Source organism: Melampsora larici-populina (genome assembly GCF_000204055.1).
Source record: "Melampsora larici-populina 98AG31 unplaced genomic scaffold MELLAscaffold_22, whole genome shotgun sequence".
In the NCBI taxonomy this organism is placed as follows: domain Eukaryota; kingdom Fungi; phylum Basidiomycota; class Pucciniomycetes; order Pucciniales; family Melampsoraceae; genus Melampsora; species Melampsora laricis-populina.
The window spans coordinates 693,313-711,639 of NW_006768786.1; the positions used below are offsets into that span (position 1 = coordinate 693,313).

Sequence of the window (18,327 nt, forward strand, 5' to 3'; positions counted from 1 at the left end):
ATAATTACGTTTTTTCTTCCTCAAGCACATTCTGGAGGTATTGAAGACAACAAGAGTCTATCTAGCTATCTATGTATGTAGACATTTTCATCAAAAAGCATTCTTCCCAAGAAGTGTTATTACATTTTCCACAAGTCTCTTCATCTTCAAAATAGATTTATAACAAGTTTTATTGTAAGAGAAGAGTTCAAACAAATCATCCCACTAAGATCCACAAAGGAAAATGATCATAAACAAACAAGTGCATTAACTTCAAACATAGATTCTTTCAAGATTTCAAGTGACGAGTTCTGATGATCTTCATTCAACAAATACCAACCTAATCCTTGTGCCAACTTTTGAGAATCGATTGGTAAACGAGAATAAGGTCCAAGAATAGATCTTTGATGTGTAGGATGTTTAATAGCAAAGAAAGGTGTAAGTAAAGGAGCTAAATCTGGTAAGACGGTTTGGAAAAATGATAATGATCTCGTAGTGATATGATGCAAGAATGATAAGATCGTCTACAAAAACCAAACGGATGGTCTAGTTAGCGATACAGTCAAACAGCGTTGGGCCTATCAGAGAGGTTACTTACTTTTGATGTCATAGGGTTCTTGTTGTCTAGCGCCCACAAGACTTTTGGTAAACTCAGAATCCATTTTCTAAGCTTCTCCTGAGTTTCCGATGAAGCAGACTCCAATCGGAATGGAGAGCTACATCCTGGAAGGTCATCGATCTACAAGTATACAATTCAATTTGTCAGCAGAACGAATTTGTCACCAATGAATCATATGTATGCTCAACATGAGAGAAAGATGAATCACAATGATAATCCTGCCTAGAAAACTTATTCCCAAGGCTTTGAGTTCAGAGCTTGGACGGAGGTGGTCTAGATGATCGATGAAAGCATTCATGATTTGATCAGACCAGTTATGAGATGCTGGTTGATCGATGTCAGATGTATGTTGTCGACGACCAAGCAGAGACCATATAGTAGGTAGCATCGCAACGTATGAATCGGGTGGTAATACTGGCATGCCGGGGTTCATTGTGATGGCATCACTCTAAGATCACGATTAGTCCAGCTGAGGGAACATAGCACAGGAATATAACATGAATTTGAAACAGAAGCGCACCTCAACAAGAAGTAACTGTGATATATAACTTGCGACTCTCTCGAGTTGAATGAGAAGCTTGGTGTCTGCTTTCTTCGAAGATAGCACAAGGAACGATACAAGTTCACAATAAACAAGATTGAGGTCCTGTAGAAGCTGTGTAGTCTAATCCAAGAAAAATCATCGTGCCAGGTAGGTATCTCGTCAGTAAGTACCTCGTCAGATCTAATAAAAGTCAGAGAACTTTACCTTGGTGTTCTTGCTATTGAGCTCATCAGCTCCAAAGATGAAATATGTTGACATTTTCTCCATGATATGTGCCAAGTTCTTGGAATCAGTCGGAATGATATTGGAGTTGGACGTCACACTCGCACGCCATAAGTCACACAAAATTCTTCCGACACACCAGACCAATCCAAGATGAGTACTAGGTTCTTTACTAGCCAATTGAACAGTTTCATTAGATGCCATTTCTGAATGAAAAGCTGTTGGTGCTGAGTCTAAAAAGATTGACAGCAAAACTGGATTCATCACCCTGAATAGTTTCAGAGGCGAGTCCGGAAAAGCGTCTTCGCCAGATTTTTTAATATCCTTTGTATTGTTGTCGACTTGGTAAGAAGGTACATCATGACGAGCTTGAGGGTTAGTGGTGATTCGATCCATAAAGACTTCTGCAAATGGTTCATAACAGTGCGTGTTCTGATCATCAATACATTCAAAACCGAATTGTGATTTCGGTGTCTGGGAGCTGACTGATTGATGTTGATCTGGAAGGATGTTTCTGAATTGTTCAAAGTCACGTGGGTTATTGAACGCAACCTGAAAGAACCACAGCGGAAGTGTCGTCTTTTCCGATTCTGAAGCTTCTAGACGAGTAGCAGCATGGATGAACCGACTCAAGGATTTCAACACCATTAATTTAGACTGAAATTCATAGAAAAATGGGTCAGATATATTGTACTGATGAGTTTGGCCGAGGAATGTGGTACAAAAAGTACACTGAAAAATTGATGTACCGTGTCAGTGAGTCGATTTGAAGAGGTAGATGCTACCCCAGAGGTAGCAGCATCTGGTCCGATCGAAAGCATAGAGAGATAAAGTTGAAGTAATCGTCTTCCATGCTGTCCTTGTGCTTTACCACTACTTGAGTTTGTAGGCGATGTTGTATCAGACCACCAGCCACCGATCACCGTATTAGGAGAGATTTCAAGAAGCAAATCGATAATTTGAACAGCATCCACTCTAATTTCGGCAAAGATGTGAGCAAGTGCTGAGCTCGCGAAGAAGACGATTGCCGAGCAAAAGGGTGTTACTAAGTCCTAATCACCCAGAGTCATGCAAAGTATCAGATTTCAGAGATTGACATTTCAATTATGAGATTAGATCAACATAAAATGCTGGACATGTTTGACTCACAGTGGGAATCTGTGGAAGAAACCAGGCGAAAAAGGCTATTAAAGCCTTGCGAACCGATGCATTCTCGTCCGGGATCAATCGAGCAGCTCCATGTATGATTGGACCTAGGTTAGACCGCCAAAGTTCATGATGAGCCCCAAGTAGCTCTCGAAGGCCGATCAGTGCATCTATAAAAAGAAGCAATTCCGTCAGACGAAGGCTTAAAAACGCATGTAAACAAATGTGATCAGGAACTGTAAGGTTGACCTTTGCGAGTAGCATGGCTGTAATGGCGTAGATGAACTAGCAAATCATCCAAGGTCAAATTACGCCTAGTCGTCGGAGCTTCACCCTTCTCAGCTCCAATGTTCTGGTTAGGTAGTGCAATGACTGTTCAAAGAAAAAAAAGGCATTGTCAATCAGTTTTACAGTCAATCGACTAACATAAAAAAATGCGTACCTTTGGTGGAATAAGAAGTGTTGGTAGCATTGCTAGCGATTTGTTTTCCTTTCCCGAGCTTGAGCTTTGCTTTGCTGAAGTCAGCTGTTGCTGCTTTTTTCTGCTTCTGGCTTTTTGGCATCCTGCGAAAGTTTTCGTTGTGTTTGGAAAAAGATCGATGGCTCAAAATAATTTTGGATGCACATGAAAATTACATACTCGGTACCGCTCGTAGAAGCCCGAGGCCATTTTTGTCCTCCAGGCTCCGACCCCGGTGAGCGTTGCAAAATGTGTCTCAACTTCTCAATGGGCCAATCCGAATTATTCTCAATTCTCATTAGAGTGAAAAATGCCATTTGGCCAGATCCTTGGATGCACTTCATAGAGTCATTCGGTTTAACAATCAAGTCTTGCCTAATTTTTGAGTGTTTGCTTAACTGGAAAAAAAGTGAAAACTGCATTAAGAGACACTTGTTTTTCGGCAAATGCTTTGCAGCTGAGCAAGGCTATTTTTTTTTGATTCCAAGTGCTGGTTACAAAGTACACAGTGACAAAGTCTGTCGTGCTCTGTCGTGATTCAATCTGATGATTTTTTCTCCTTTGGAGATATTGTGATTGTTGCTGATTTTCTTTGGCTCACTGATCACAATTATGCAGAATGTCAAAGATTCAAGGGGTATTTTGGCATCAAAAGCTTTCAGTGAGAAATTTGATATGGTTAGAAATTAAAGTATCAATGAAGTGAATATGATTAATATACTGGTTCAAGTTTTTTTATTCAACTCAAACTCTCTGTTTTCATGTGCAAACCGTGTTGCACTATTTTTGATTCTTATGTACTCATCATTGAAATAGTCTTGATGGTATTTGAGCAATTCTTTCCTCAAGAATAATGTACCAGTCTACAAAAGAATTGAATTAATCCCTGGGGATCAATTCATACCAACTTTTCTAGTATTCTCATCTGATTGGAGTACTATTTGCGCTGGCCTCAGTCAGAGTGGCTGAGTGGTCTCGAGGGTAGGATCCGGATGAGTGAAAGTACCTCTCTGTGAAGTGGAGCAAATGAGAACACACCACCAGATTGAAGGTATTGAATGGATGTAGGATGTCCATATAGTGCTGGTCATGATTTGAGTGGTGTTTCGATGTGATTTGAAACTTGAAAAGGATTGAGTTTGGATGTACAGAACAAAACTGATTAAAACTTGTGGTACAGTTGGATAGGTGTTAGGTTTAAGTGTGACTCAGAACTCAAATAATTGACAACGTGCCTCTGGAGTCTGAGTCAAGGAGAAATCGAAAAAAAAAAGAAAACACACACACCACTTTCACTTTCAACAAGACTTCAACCACTTTTACTAAAACCACATCAAACAAAAACACACTCAACATATCATTTGACTGATTCCGAACAGTCTAAAGAAAATGTCAACCAACGGGCGAAATCCCAATGATTTTTCAGATGAAGAAGAAATAGATGAATCAGAGCTAGACTTAAATTATGGAGATATAGAAGAAAAGTTTAGACCAAAGTTTCAAGATACATTTGATAATTTGATTGTAGTACATGGAGCACCGATCGTAGATCAAAGTAAACGTGATCGTTTGATTAAAGCAATCGTAGCTACTTTTGCTAAGAAAAAAATTCATATTTCGGATACTAAGATTGAAATGCCACAAGATGAAGATGGTTTGAGTAAAGGGTTCGTTATCTTTCTTCTTTTTTTTTTCTTTTCAAATTGATATATGATATTCACTTTTGATACTAATCTATTTTATTTTTATTTTTTGTATAGATATTTGTTTATTGAACTTGATCATCCAGAAGATGCTGATCGAGCAGTTCGTAATTTACACGATTATCCATTCGATAAGAAACATCGATTTACCGTTATTCGTTTTACTGAAGTCGAACGTTACTCTCATGTACCTGATGTCTTTGTTCCACCTGTACTCGAAGAATATAAACCACGTGGTCACCTTAAGAGTTGGCTTGCTGATCCACAAACTCGTGATCAAATGATTTTATATCAAGGTGAAGATGTTAAAGTTGCATGGCATGGTAGGAATGGTGTACCCGAAGTGGCTCATAAACGAACGGTTCGTAGAATTCCATTTCTGATGCATTACAGAGTTTCTGATTTGAAGACTTTTTGCGGGCATAGAAATGGACTGAAGCTTACACCGCCTGGTCTCATGAGGGTACTATCCTTGCTACTGTTCATACTCAAGGAGTAGCACTTTGGGGTGGACATAATTTCGATCGAATCCATCGACTATACCATCCAAAGGTCAAACTGATCGACTTTTCTCCGATGGAAAATTATCTCGTGACTTGGTCCGATCAACCCATCGAACTTTCTAACGATCCTCAAGTTCCACAAGTTTTTACAGAAGATGATCAAGGTCATAGTATTGCTGTTTGGGAAGTCATGACTGGAAAGTTACTTCGTACATTTCCTGTCTTGAACGACCAACCTACCGAAGATGGAGCCCGTATCAAGTTCCAGTGGCCTATGTTCAAATGGAGCGGAGATGATCGTTATTTGGCGCGTATCACACCAGGACAAGCCATCAGTGTCTACGAGACTCCAGGTATGGGATTATTGGAGAAGAAGAGTATCAAGATTGAAGGTGTGGTCGACTTTGAATGGTGTCCTTTGGGTGAAAAGGAGCGTGAAGCTGTACTAGAAGCGCAAAAGCTAGTAGAACAATCGGCTGGACAGAAGAATGGAGCTTCTGAAGTAGCTCCTAAGAAGAAGGGTACTGAACAGCCCAGCATGATGGCCTACTGGACCCCTGAAGTAGCTAACCAGCCCGCTCGAGTCTCTCTTATGGCGCTACCGAGTCGTGATACCTTGCGATCGAAAAACTTATTCAACGTTCACGATGTACGTGATCATCTCATCTCTTCCTGTCTCGCTTTTAACTGATGTTGTTCATATGTATCTCTACAGGCTAAGATCCACTGGCAATCCAATGGCGACTATCTATGTGTCAAGGTTGACCGACACACGAAGACCAAGAAGACCACATATTGTAATCTTGAACTCTTTCGAGTACGCGACAAATCATTCCCTGTTGATGTCATTGAGATCAAAGGTAAGCCACATCAGTTTCGTCCTCATAATCTGTTGACCATGTTGACTTGGAAATTCTCTTCCAGATACCGTTACTGCATTTGCATGGGAGCCGAAAGGAAATCGATTTGTGTTGATTACAACTAGTGACCCTAGTGTCTCACAAGGTCCTATCCCCGGTCAAGCTATCAAAACTAGCGTCCATTTCTATGGCATAGATTCTAAAAAAGGAGAATTCCGTCTGTTGAGTAAGTGTTTGAGATCATCCTGAGTCGTATTGAACAACTACTCATGATTCACTTTTATACTATCTAGAATCATTCGATGGAAAGTCATGCAATTCGGTTTATTGGTCCCCTAAAGGAAGACATGTGATTACTGCTACAATGGAATCCACTTCGAAATTCGATCTCGAATTTTGGGATACTGATTTAGATGAAAGTGAAAAAGAACCTGGATCGGGGATTCAATTATTGGCATCGGTTGAACATTATGGAATGACTGAAATTCAATGGGATCCAAGTGGTCGATACGTTGCCACATTGGGAAGTATTTGGGTCAATTCAGTAAGTCATCTTGTTTATTTTCTTTCGGTCTTTCTTCAATCATAAGGTCCTGAATTGACTGTTTGATCAATAGATGGAAGCTGGTTATGCTATTTGGGATTTCAAAGGTGAACAATTACATAAAGCTCAATTAGAAAGGTTTAAACAATTATTATGGAGACCAAGACCTAGAACATTATTAAGTAAAGAAGCTCAACGTAAGATTCGAAAGAATTTCCGAGAATATAGTAAAGTCTTTGAAGAAGAAGATCAACTTGAAGCTAGTAATGTAAGTGCTGAATTGATTGCACATAGACGTAGATTGTTAGATGAATGGGATGCTTGGAGATTATCATCTAAACGTCAATTATTATTGGATCAAGAAGAGATGGGTAAACTTCCGATGGATAAACCGGTTGATCGAAAAGATGATGTGGAACAGATACAAGAATGGATCGAAGAAGTTATTGAAGAAACTGAAACTGTGATTGGTTAGATTAATTATGTCTTTGGATCATCTTTATTCTTGCCTTATCCAACAAAAAAAAAGCTTGTATTGTGACCCTCAAAGGTAGACTAGAGAAAATGGAAAAAACGTTATAATTGTCATCTTTGTGCTTGCTCATTGAGCCCTCTCAACGTGATCACGACTATCAAAAGTTGGTTTGTATGACTCCCTGATCCCCATATATATATTTGACTTGACTTACATAGAATTTTGATACATACTCTTGTTGACAAATACGTTGAGTTGAGATCAATGCATGAATCTATCCCAGGATGGGCGCTCTGAGGGTTGTTCAGCCCTCATTGTCTCAAACAGAGGCTATTATAAATTTGTTCCGTAATCATGCCTTACAAAAGCAGATCCTGATGGCAGATGAGGTGGGCCTCATGAAGAGTCAACATGTACCCTTCGGACGCTCAAGTCTCATACTGCGAAGTTTCTTTCGGCCCTGGGACTGCGGAACTTAACTATGCAATATGAAGAGCACTGCACAAGGGTCACTTCACGGCGCTTTTCTCATTCATACTTTCTGGGATGGACATCCGACCCTGTTACTAATGAATATGCATCCTACAGTTAAGAAATCACATCGCACTGACTAGATGGCCTGTTTTCTTATGATTCCAAAATGCACTTTAAAAAAAAAAATTGAAGCAAGTGGGATTCTCCGTCCCGCTGTCTTAAATTTTAATTGAGAAAGATGTGCGCCGGGGTTCGTGATGTCGGCTGAAAAGGCTCAAGGTGGTTCATAGCATAAACGATAGGATAGCTTGCATACAGTTTTACATGGCAGTTTACAATAAAGACAGTGTTGTACTGTGAGCAAGAATGGAATTTACATCAAGTTACATAGAGCCATTTTACATCATGTGACCTCCGCGCAATCGCAATACCAAGTGAAGAGTAGACTCCTTTTGAATGTTGTAATCAGCAAGTGTTCGGCCATCTTCCAATTGTTTGCCTGCAAAGATTAGTCGCTGTTGGTCTGGTGGGATGCCTTCCTTATCTTGGATCTTGGCTTTGACGTTGTCAATCGTGTCCGAAGATTCGACTTCAAGGGTGATGGTTTTACCAGTCAGACTGAAACGTGCAGATGTCAGCAATGGAACAGTCGGTTAGGGCATAGAGAACTTAACGCACGTTTTCACAAAGATTTGCATTCCACCACGTAAACGGAGTACAAGGTGGAGGGTAGATTCCTTCTGGATGTTGTAATCTGCCAGTGTGCGACCATCCTCCAGCTGCTTTCCAGCAAAGATCAATCGTTGTTGGTCGGGAGGAATACCTTCCTTATCCTGGATCTTAGCCTTCACGTTGTCAATAGTGTCTGAGGATTCGACTTCCAGTGTGATCGTTTTACCAGTCAGTCTGGAAAAAATGCAGTGTAAGCATCTAACAATGACTTCAAGATGACGTTGAAATGACGTACGTCTTCACAAAAATTTGCATACCACCACGAAGACGCAACACCAAATGAAGGGTGGACTCTTTCTGGATGTTGTAGTCAGCCAACGTACGCCCATCCTCCAACTGTTTCCCAGCAAAAATGAGACGCTGTTGGTCAGGTGGGATACCTTCCTTGTCTTGAATTTTTGTCTTGACATTGTCGATAGTGTCAGACGATTCAACTTCCAAGGTGATGGTCTTTCCAGTGAGACTAAAGAAATATAAAGATGAGTCAGAGTTTAAGAGTTTTCGAGAGTATGCAAGACGTACGTCTTGACGAAGATTTGCATTCCACCCCGCAACCTAAGCACCAAATGAAGAGTTGATTCTTTCTGAATGTTGTAATCGGCGAGTGTGCGGCCATCTTCTAGTTGTTTACCAGCAAAGATAAGGCGTTGCTGATCTGGGGGAATGCCTTCCTTGTCCTGAATTTTGGCCTTGACGTTGTCGATTGTGTCAGAAGATTCAACCTCCAAAGTGATCGTTTTGCCGGTAAGACTGCCAAAGGATCGAGTAAGTAAAGGAAGCTTATCTAAGTATGCGGACCAGATGGGAAAGCTCACGTCTTTACAAAGATCTGCATACCACCACGGAGACGCAAAACTAAATGAAGGGTCGACTCTTTCTGGATATTGTAGTCAGCAAGAGTGCGGCCATCCTCAAGTTGCTTGCCGGCAAAGATAAGACGTTGTTGATCAGGGGGGATACCCTCTTTGTCCTGGATCTTGGCCTTGACATTGTCAATCGTGTCGGAGGATTCGACTTCAAGGGTAATGGTCTTTCCAGTCAAACTACATTAAGAGATCGTGTCAGTACACAATCAACAGATCGCCGGTAACTTGGACTAGAGACATACGTCTTGACGAAGATCTGCATACCACCACGAAGACGAAGTACCAAATGAAGAGTAGATTCCTTTTGGATGTTGTAATCGGCAAGAGTACGTCCATCTTCAAGTTGTTTTCCGGCGAAGATAAGACGTTGTTGATCCGGTGGAATACCTTCCTTGTCTTGGATCTTGGCCTTGACATTGTCAATAGTATCGGAAGATTCGACCTCGAGAGTGATAGTCTTACCAGTAAGACTACAATGGAAAATAAGTAAAAGGTTCTACAAGTACGAGTAAGAGTAGAACGCTTACGTCTTCACGAAGATCTGCATACCACCACGTAATCGCAGGACCAAGTGGAGAGTTGATTCCTTCTGGATATTGTAGTCGGCAAGGGTGCGGCCATCTTCAAGTTGCTTACCAGCGACTAAGGAGAGACATGGAGTGTGAGACAAGTTGAAGTGAAAAGGCGTAGTGTTAACGACTTACAAATCAAACGTTGTTGATCTGGTGGAATACCTTCCTTGTCCTGAATCTTGGCTTTGACGTTGTCGATGGTGTCGGAAGATTCAACCTCGAGAGTGATGGTTTTACCGGTGAGGCTAGATAATACAGACAAACGCACATGGAGAACATCAGAAAACGGTAATTAAGACGAGTCAAGGAAAGTACGCACGTTTTGACAAAGATCTGCATGATGGTAGAATGCTAAAGGTGAGGTGTACAGATAAGTGAGTAAAAAGGGAATTCGGTTGATTTCGAGAGAGAAGGATGAATGGATGGATGAGATGAGGTAGTTTGGGAGGAAGTTGGACTGATGAAGGGGAGATCGATGGATTGCGTGATTGAGTGACGTATTATATACCCTTGCTTTTCCGGCCGAGCCGGTCTTGCACATACAGTTCGTGGCGGGTATGAACTTTGAAGAACACAGCTTTTGTCTCGGTATTAGCATGCTGCGAGGACTTCTATAAACATATGCTAGCCAATTGGTGTGAACAAAACTCAAAAAGGCTCCATTTTGTTCCATGGGTTTCCATGACATCAACTCTTCAGCTGATCGAACGTCTACAAAGACGGGTAACATCGATTACCGACATCTTGACATAGTCAGGGAACGCAGAACCGGATGAGACTTGATTACCAAATCATCCGCTTGTCTTCCTCCAAGTTGAGATTGACGATGAATCAAAAAAGACTCCGGGTACAGTGGGTCTCATCAAAGCCCAACTACCCCCCCGTAGGGGGGGTTCGAAATTTTGGCCTCTGAGGACCTCGAAAATCAGTGAAAAAAGTCATTTTCACCGTGCGATTTGACTGATCTGGGGTTGGATTCCGCTTCGGGAACCCACTTTTACCAAGTTTAAAGCCATATATTACCCTCTGGTACCCATATAGTAAGCCTAAGGATGTGTTTAAATGTGCTTGGTTCGAAATATTGCCCAAATGTCTAAAAAAAAAATTTTTTTGCCTTGCACGCATCCATCCTCATAGGATTAGAATGAGATAGGTCCTCCGAGCCCATTAAGCTTATTAAAATGTGTGCTATGTAATTATGAGGTGTGTATAATTCATCTCGAACTTGAAATTTTGCTTTGCGGGCGCGGGGTAGTTGGGCTTTGATGAGACCCACTGTACAATTACAAGGGATCACGCAGTGAATTTGAAACGTCGGGGTCCTATCGCCTCCTTCAACTTAGCACGGGCCACAGTCACTTATCGTCCATAATGAAGTTTGTTTATCTCCATGTAGATGGGCTGCTTGCCCATGGATCTCATGCGAGGTTCTACCCAAGCGCTGATCAAGAAGTTCTGACTTGTGGTCATCAATTGCACAAGAATGACGTCATACCATGTGTGCCCGCCTTAGGCTCTGGGGAAGGGAAGCAAGAGTCTCTCAACGGTGTTTCAGCTGATGGATGAGGTTGCGGCAAGAAACAGATGGTGCGCTAGCTGTCCCTCCATAACCCTCACACTGTCCCACGTACGCCTGCGCTCTCACAGGCTGTGTATCTGACCAGGTGGCCATGAAAAAGGTGATCATTAAGTGATCAGCGGACTCAAGTACAATTCAAAGTGCTACCGCAATTTGAGCAAATTTTTTGTTAAACAAATAGCCAAAATTTGTGCTTCAACTTTTGAGGTGTTTTACTGGTCAGCGTTCACCTCAACATAACTCGAGTTCCACGGCAGCTGTCACATCCACATCACTTCTTGCGTTCTACTGATCGCAGGCGGAAGAAGTAAACTGACAAAAATGCATTCATGAGTTCTTGATATTGGTGATTATAGCAAACATAGTGAGTCAACTTGGACTCGCAATAGTATGCTGGTTCCAAGTCGATTTGGGTCTGACTCCAGGTTCATCTCCGGATGGTTCACTCAATGAGGATGTGTCAAAAGCACTTCTTGCTATCATCACATGAGTTTTGCAAATATGTACAAAGAATAACTTCTCATTTTAATGTCGATTATAACTTGTAAATACAACCAGACAAGAGACAATATTTCAAGGCTTCACTCAAGACTTTGAGCAATGAACTCATCATTTATAGAAGATTTTGACAAAACTGAGAGCTTACACAAGAAATCAAACCAGAAAAAGAAGACGTGTTTTTGGGCATCAGAGGCTTTCAGAATTCACCCTAAATCCAATTCTTGATAAATCAGTAGTACGGATTAGAGAAAACTGCACATCCAATAAATTAAAGAGACACAAACAGAAAGAGACAGATTGTAACTTTTTGCGCCCTTTGGACTGGATGGCCACAATTTCACCTGGTGAGTTTCAATATTCTAGCTTTCTTTTACCTTGATGGTATCCGCATCATTGATCGTAACATATTTAATCTCTTCAGCTTCCTTTAATGAGGTCCTATCCTGTGATCCATTCTGTCCGAGATCCATTGTGGTTATAGAGTTGGTGAATTATCTCGTAAAGCTGAAGTGTTACTGATCTGTTTACTACCTTATTGACCATATTTAAAATCTAATGCAGAGAGGTTTTGATCATGTGCAGGAGAAATTGCACGAATGTAAAGATCGGTCATATCAGGTAGATGGTGCATCTTGTTTACTTTGCCTGTCCGGAAAAAGGAGTTATGATTTGACCACTCCTCCGGCGTATTACTATCATGGGGGACGGTGGTTATACAATTCCAGAGTACTGGGATCTATTCAACATGCGGTTTGATTATTAAACCCTAGAAGGCGTACAACAAAATGAGAACATCTTGTGATGTAGTTATCAGTTCGATATTGACCACCCTCACATATGACTTGTATGAGAGATTGACTGATAGAGCGTCCTACCGTCACCTCCCTCAATCTCGCTGAATTCAAGTAAAAAAGCACTTTGTTCCAATTCACATTTTTTGCATTTATAAACATTTTTTTGTCCCGTCTATGTAGACTTCTTATCACTCGAGAACTTTGATTAATCATTTTTGGACTATGATTTCAAGCGACATCAAAGTCTAAAGAATGAGTAGGTCCACTGATTCAGATATAAAGATATACTATCTTTGACTGCTCATCTGCTCTTAAGAGGTCAACACCATTTTCTCATCAACTTGATCAATAAAATAAAACGCTATACATTTTCATTAACTTGAGAATCCAATCTAAGGATGTACAAACTTGCGTAAATAATTTTTTCGAAAACAGAGATTTACAACATTTTCATCTTAGTTAACAGAAACACAAAAACACTTCAAAACAAAATCAATATTCAATATAACAATTTCACAATAACATACTGATTTTATTCATCATTTTTTATATCGTCACATCTTTCAATAAAGATTTACTCGTTAAAATCACACAAGACAAAGTATGGAAACAATCAACGCAAAACACACACACACTGAGAGTTTAATTGACTTCTTCAATCTTGATATCATCATCCTCCAATCCATCAATCTCTTCATCGATATCCATTGAAGTCGCTTCGTGGTTAGGTCTGATTAAGATTCGATTAGCTCTCCAATCAGCTGTCACCGCAGCTACTTCTCCATCCCTAATTCTTTCTTCTAAGATCATACGGGATAAGGGATGCAACAATTCATTCTGAATGGTTCGATTCAATGGTCTTGCGCCGTACTGAGGATTGAATCCAGCTTGACCTAACCAATCTCTCGCCTTATCGTCGACTTCCAATGTGATGTTCTTTCCGTTGATATATAATCGTTTTTGAATTTCAGCCAATCGGACATTCACAATTGATCGGATTTGTGCTGATCCTAGCTTGTTGAAAATCTGTTCAAATGAAAAAATCATGATTCTCTCAGCAACCTTTCCCCTGACAGTGATGATCGCCACGCTTGATGAAAAAGGCTAAGAAACTTACGATAGTCGCATCAATCCGATTGATGAACTCGGGAGCAAAGTGAGCACGAATGGCACTATGGACTAACATCTTCGCAGATTCAGGTACCGGTTCATCTTCAGGCGTCTCATTGAGGTAAACAGCTCCCAAATTACTCGTCATCACAATCACACAATTTCTGAAGCTAACCACTCGTCCTTGACTGTCGGTCAATCGACCATCATCCAAAACTTGTAAGAATAATTGAGTAAACTCTCTTGAGGCTTTCTCGATTTCATCAATCAACACGATGCTGTATGGTTTCCTTCGCACCCATTCCGTCAAGGTCCCTCCTTCTTCGTGACCCACGTAACCGGGTGGAGAGCCAATCAAGCGACTGACACTGTGCTTCTCACTGAGATAACAAATCGCAAGAAAAGAAATGGTGTGCGGTTGGTCAGTATGTTGTTCAACTGCAACATTTAACAATCAATGTGCTACTCACGAGTATTCACTCCCATCGATCCGGCAGATTGCATCTTCACTATCGAACAAGAACTTGGCCAAAGCCTTTGTAAGTAAAGTCTTTCCCGTTCCCGAAGGCCCACCTAGTACGAAGAATAACATAAGCTCAATCTTCTGAACCGCTGTCCATACTAAAAAGATGGAAGCAAAAACTTACAGAACAAAAAGGATGCAATCGGTCTTGACTCATTAGACAAACCGCTCCTACTCAATCGAATCGCATCCGCTACGGCCTTCACAGCTTCAGGTTGACCGACAACTTGTTTCATCAGACCTTGTTCCATCATTCTCAACTTCATCTTCTCAGTAGCTTTGAGTCGAGAGACAGGAACACCAGTCCAGCGCGCGACGATTTCTGCGATTCCATCAGAAGTCACAATGTCATCTTCGAGTTCCGAAGGTCCTCGTTTGGCATCCTCTGCACGCTTGTGAGCTTCGAGTTGACCGAGTTGTTCTTCAAGATCAGGTATGGCATAATGTCGAAGATCAGCAGCCCTGTGAATCAAAAGTAGCTCAAAGTCAGTCATGTGGCCTCCTAAAATATAGAAACAGATATAGAAACAGATACCAATTAAGACTGCAAAAACTCACGTTGAGACATCGTAACGTCTTTCGGCATCTTCTGCTTTGGCTTTCAAAGTTTCAATCTTTTCTCGCACTGCACGAATTTTATCACCTCTGGACTTGGCAGCTTCCCATGCGGCCTTCAATGGCTGTAATTCGTCATTCAGACCTGCAATCTCTTGTTTCAGTGTCTCGAGTCTCGCTTTGGAATCTTGATCCTATTAAATCAGAAGCAGCGAATTTTTAGCTACTGTCCACGCGCACGTCTCAAGAAACAGAGAAAATGAATGTATGGTGAGTATACTAACCTTTTCCTTTCCGAGCGCATGGGCTTCGACTTCCAATTGCAGTTTCTTACGCTCTAATCTATCAACAGCTTCAGGTTGACTATCACGCGTAACTCTTACTGACGCGGCGGCTTCATCAACCAGATCAATGGCGCTATCAGGAAGTCTACGTGTGGTGAGATAACGATGGGCAAGAGTGGCGGCTGTGACCAAAGCGCCGTCCAAGATGCTTGAGTAGAAATTCAAGAGCGAATGTCAGCAAGCTCTGCTGTGAGTACGCAGATAAAAAGAGAGAAGGAAACATATGATGATTGTACTCACGAGACACCATGGTGAGTTTCATACTTCTCTTTCAAGCCTCTCAAAATCGAAACTGTCTCGACCACTGAAGGCTCATTGACAAGTACTTGCTGAAATCTACGTTCAAATGCAGCATCCTAAAAGCCGGATAAAGCCATATGATCAGTTGATTATATTCAACAGAAAGGGAATGCAAAAAGACGACATACCTTTTCAATGTATTTACGATACTCGGCCAAAGTTGTAGCACCGATACAGCGTAGCTTGCCACGAGCTAACACGGGTTTTACTGATGATAAGAGTATCAAGATTTGTTCAAGTCAGATGCTATGATATGGACGTCTACATTAAAATCACTTACTTAAATTGGCCGCATCCATACCACCACCTTGACCCTGGCCGGCCATGATCTGTGATAGAATTGCATAAACCGTCTCAGTGACATTGCTTACGAAGCCAGATTGAGAAAAGACTTACGAGATGCATTTCGTCAATGAAAAGGATGATGTTTTCACCCTTCTCAGTAGCTTGTTCCACTTCGTTCAAGATTGATTTGATTCTTTCTTCAAATTGACCCTTGTAACTTGCACCAGCTTGTACTGCTCCCAAGTCGAGTGAGAATAGTCGACCAATCAGGGAGGCTGGTACATCCCTGTTGACCATCCGTTGAGCAAGACCTTCGGCGATAGCTGTCTTTCCCACTCCAGGTTCACCAATCAACACTGGATTGTTCTTAGTTCGACGGCAAAGTATTCTGGACAAAAAATGGTAATGTTAGGGCCGAGAAGAACTTAAACTAGTCGGGGGAATCACTTACCGAATACACCTTCGGACTTCATTATCCCTTCCAATCACCGGGTCTAATAGATTTTCTCGAGCTTTTTCAGTCAAATCAACCGCATATTTTCTCAATGCATCAAAACCTAAAAGCAAAGTGTATCGATGGTAAGTATGACGCTCAACCTCATGACCTAATATAAGGAAGATGAGTGATTTTTACCTTCTTCAGCATTTTTACTATCGACTTTCTTGCCGGCTCGAACTGCGTTGACAGCTTTACGAAGCGAAGGTTCTGAGACATTTGCATCTTTGAAGATTTGTTTAATAACCGAATCATCGAGAAGAGCCAAGATGAGATGATCTTGAGCAATGTATGCGTCATTCTACATCAATTCCAAAGCAAACATGTTAGTTTTATAACCTCCAAGAATACGAACATCAAAAAACACTAACTTGTTGACGCATTAATTTTTGAGCTTCTTTCAAGACTTTTGAAGCTGAACTTGAGAATCCCACATTATCAGGTGGTGGATCTTGACTTGGTTCACGTACTAATCTTTTGTTGAGAGCTCTTGTAAGTTCTTTAGGATCTGCACCGGCCTTATCTAATATGTTTGAGAATAAACAATCCGAACTGGCTGATCCAACGTGACCGTTTGAACCTGAAACTGAAGGATCGAGTAAAGCTAAAGCAATATGAATTGGTTGAACATTAACATGCGATCGCTCAGTAGCTAGAGCGATAGCAGATGCAAGTGCTTCTTGAGTCTTATCGGTGAAAGCAAAACCGGAAGCCATCTGAAAGTTGATGTATTGTTTCGAGGTGTAAGAGTTGGTTTGATTTGGTCGAGGTTATGATATGATGATGTGGTTTTTGAGGATATTTTCGATATTGCTTTTTGTTGATCGATCAAAAAGGTCAAGAGATGAGGTCAAGAAGAAAGTTGTATTTATATGCGTCTTTGATCAGAATCAGAATCACTCCAGATGAAACTCATTCATTCTGGAACCTTCTACAACAACCTTTTCGTAAACTTCACTATTTGCTCGATGCTTTGGGGCTGTTGCGAGCGACAGCGTGGGACATGGTTAAGTTTCAATGCTTTATTTGCAACTTTCTAGAACTTACTCGATACGATCACTTTGTATCACTCACTTCTTCATCACATTCCACGACGCGAAATATTTACCTTTCATGATTCCCAGCATTTTATCTTTACAAGTGCCCAGGCGTCTTCAGCAGTCTTGTGTGTGTGTACCTGACCATGCATGGCTTTCTTGCAGGTTTCGTAAAACTGAAGTAGCTTTCAGACAAGGAGTACCTGCTAGCATATCTTAGGGAGTATGAGGATTGGGAACTTGAGGAGGCTTGAGGACCGTTGTAAAACCGCACGAGCTTCCCCGCTTGTTTGCCTTTGAGAAATTCTTCTTGTCACTCTCATTTGGCCAAAAACTTTTTTGTCGGTCACTCTCCGGCTGACAGCTCCTCCGGGAACCGGCAATGATCACATCGACAATGAGCCCGGTCCACTGCGAACGTTCAGCTACGTCATCGACTCTCACCAGCCTCACCGTTGGTTGGATGACTAAAAGCGCTGTTGACCATCCGATCAATGGTAAACAGCTTTGAAGTGATCACTCTGGACTCATTTCTCTTCTTTCTGTCTCCCATCCAGCCCAACATCCTCTTGTCAAACAAAAACAAAAACTTGTGCTGACGAAATTGCCATCATGGATCAAGGTGCCCTTGTTCGGCAAAGGCATCGTCGTCGCCAAGTCATCATATTTCATCAATTAAAATTACATCTTCTTGGTAGATTCTTTCATTATCATTTCATCAACAAAATGAGAACCAAGACACCTAGAAGTCCTTCTATAGTTTCAGGTCAGATGTGGGTAGATCAGTTACTTAACGGACCTGATACTGTCTTTTACAAAAATATGGGGATGAAGAAATTTGTATTTGTGGAACTAAGAGGAACACTTCAGATTCATAAAGCTCTTGCTGATACTAGATGGGTCTCAAGTACAGAGCAACTTGCTCTTTTACTTCACTTTCTCGTTACTGGTTTTTCTAATTCTAAACTCAAACATCGATTTCAAAGGTCTCCTTCTACTGTCTCAAAGTAAGCTTATCCTCAAAACTTGTTCTTTCGCTCGTTTTTCCAAAATGTTAAATTTTATCTTGATAGTATCATCAACCACTTGACAACTGAAATTATC

The 18,327-nt window shown here is 41.2% G+C and overlaps 4 protein-coding genes across 4 annotated transcripts; 1 reads left to right on the forward strand and 3 right to left on the reverse strand.

Annotated features, from left to right (window-relative positions):
- Positions 1 to 196: 196 nt before the first annotated feature.
- MELLADRAFT_107239 (uncharacterized protein) lies at positions 197 to 3,073 on the reverse strand (the record flags this gene model as incomplete). The annotated part of the gene is made up of 9 exons (XM_007410876.1): positions 197 to 204; positions 320 to 503; positions 578 to 718; positions 807 to 1,046; positions 1,347 to 2,021; positions 2,114 to 2,416; positions 2,514 to 2,680; positions 2,760 to 2,882; positions 2,953 to 3,073. 9 exons carry the CDS (start codon positions 3,071 to 3,073, stop codon positions 197 to 199), a joined length of 1,962 nt encoding a protein of 653 aa, XP_007410938.1.
- A 1,286-nt stretch (positions 3,074 to 4,359) lies between these two features.
- On the forward strand, positions 4,360 to 7,055 carry MELLADRAFT_87679 (eukaryotic translation initiation factor 3 subunit 9; the record flags this gene model as incomplete). Its single annotated transcript, XM_007410777.1, has 7 exons — positions 4,360 to 4,637; positions 4,731 to 5,034; positions 5,100 to 5,825; positions 5,892 to 6,036; positions 6,101 to 6,262; positions 6,330 to 6,580; positions 6,654 to 7,055. 7 exons carry the CDS (start codon positions 4,360 to 4,362, stop codon positions 7,053 to 7,055), a joined length of 2,268 nt encoding a protein of 755 aa, XP_007410839.1.
- An 872-nt stretch (positions 7,056 to 7,927) lies between these two features.
- On the reverse strand, positions 7,928 to 10,038 carry MELLADRAFT_87680 (uncharacterized protein; the record flags this gene model as incomplete). Its single annotated transcript, XM_007410875.1, has 9 exons — positions 7,928 to 8,147; positions 8,208 to 8,435; positions 8,497 to 8,724; positions 8,784 to 9,011; positions 9,077 to 9,304; positions 9,370 to 9,597; positions 9,655 to 9,769; positions 9,832 to 9,944; positions 10,019 to 10,038. The coding sequence occupies 9 exons, from the start codon at positions 10,036 to 10,038 to the stop codon at positions 7,928 to 7,930; spliced, it is 1,608 nt and encodes a 535-aa protein (XP_007410937.1).
- A 2,885-nt stretch (positions 10,039 to 12,923) lies between these two features.
- MELLADRAFT_48667 (uncharacterized protein) lies at positions 12,924 to 17,006 on the reverse strand (the record flags this gene model as incomplete). Its single annotated transcript, XM_007410874.1, has 13 exons — positions 12,924 to 13,599; positions 13,691 to 14,063; positions 14,154 to 14,256; positions 14,331 to 14,668; positions 14,765 to 14,955; positions 15,046 to 15,253; positions 15,346 to 15,461; positions 15,534 to 15,613; positions 15,686 to 15,734; positions 15,802 to 16,078; positions 16,142 to 16,247; positions 16,325 to 16,487; positions 16,558 to 17,006. 13 exons carry the CDS (start codon positions 16,900 to 16,902, stop codon positions 13,216 to 13,218), a joined length of 2,733 nt encoding a protein of 910 aa, XP_007410936.1.
- Between the last annotated feature and the right edge of the window lie 1,321 nt (positions 17,007 to 18,327).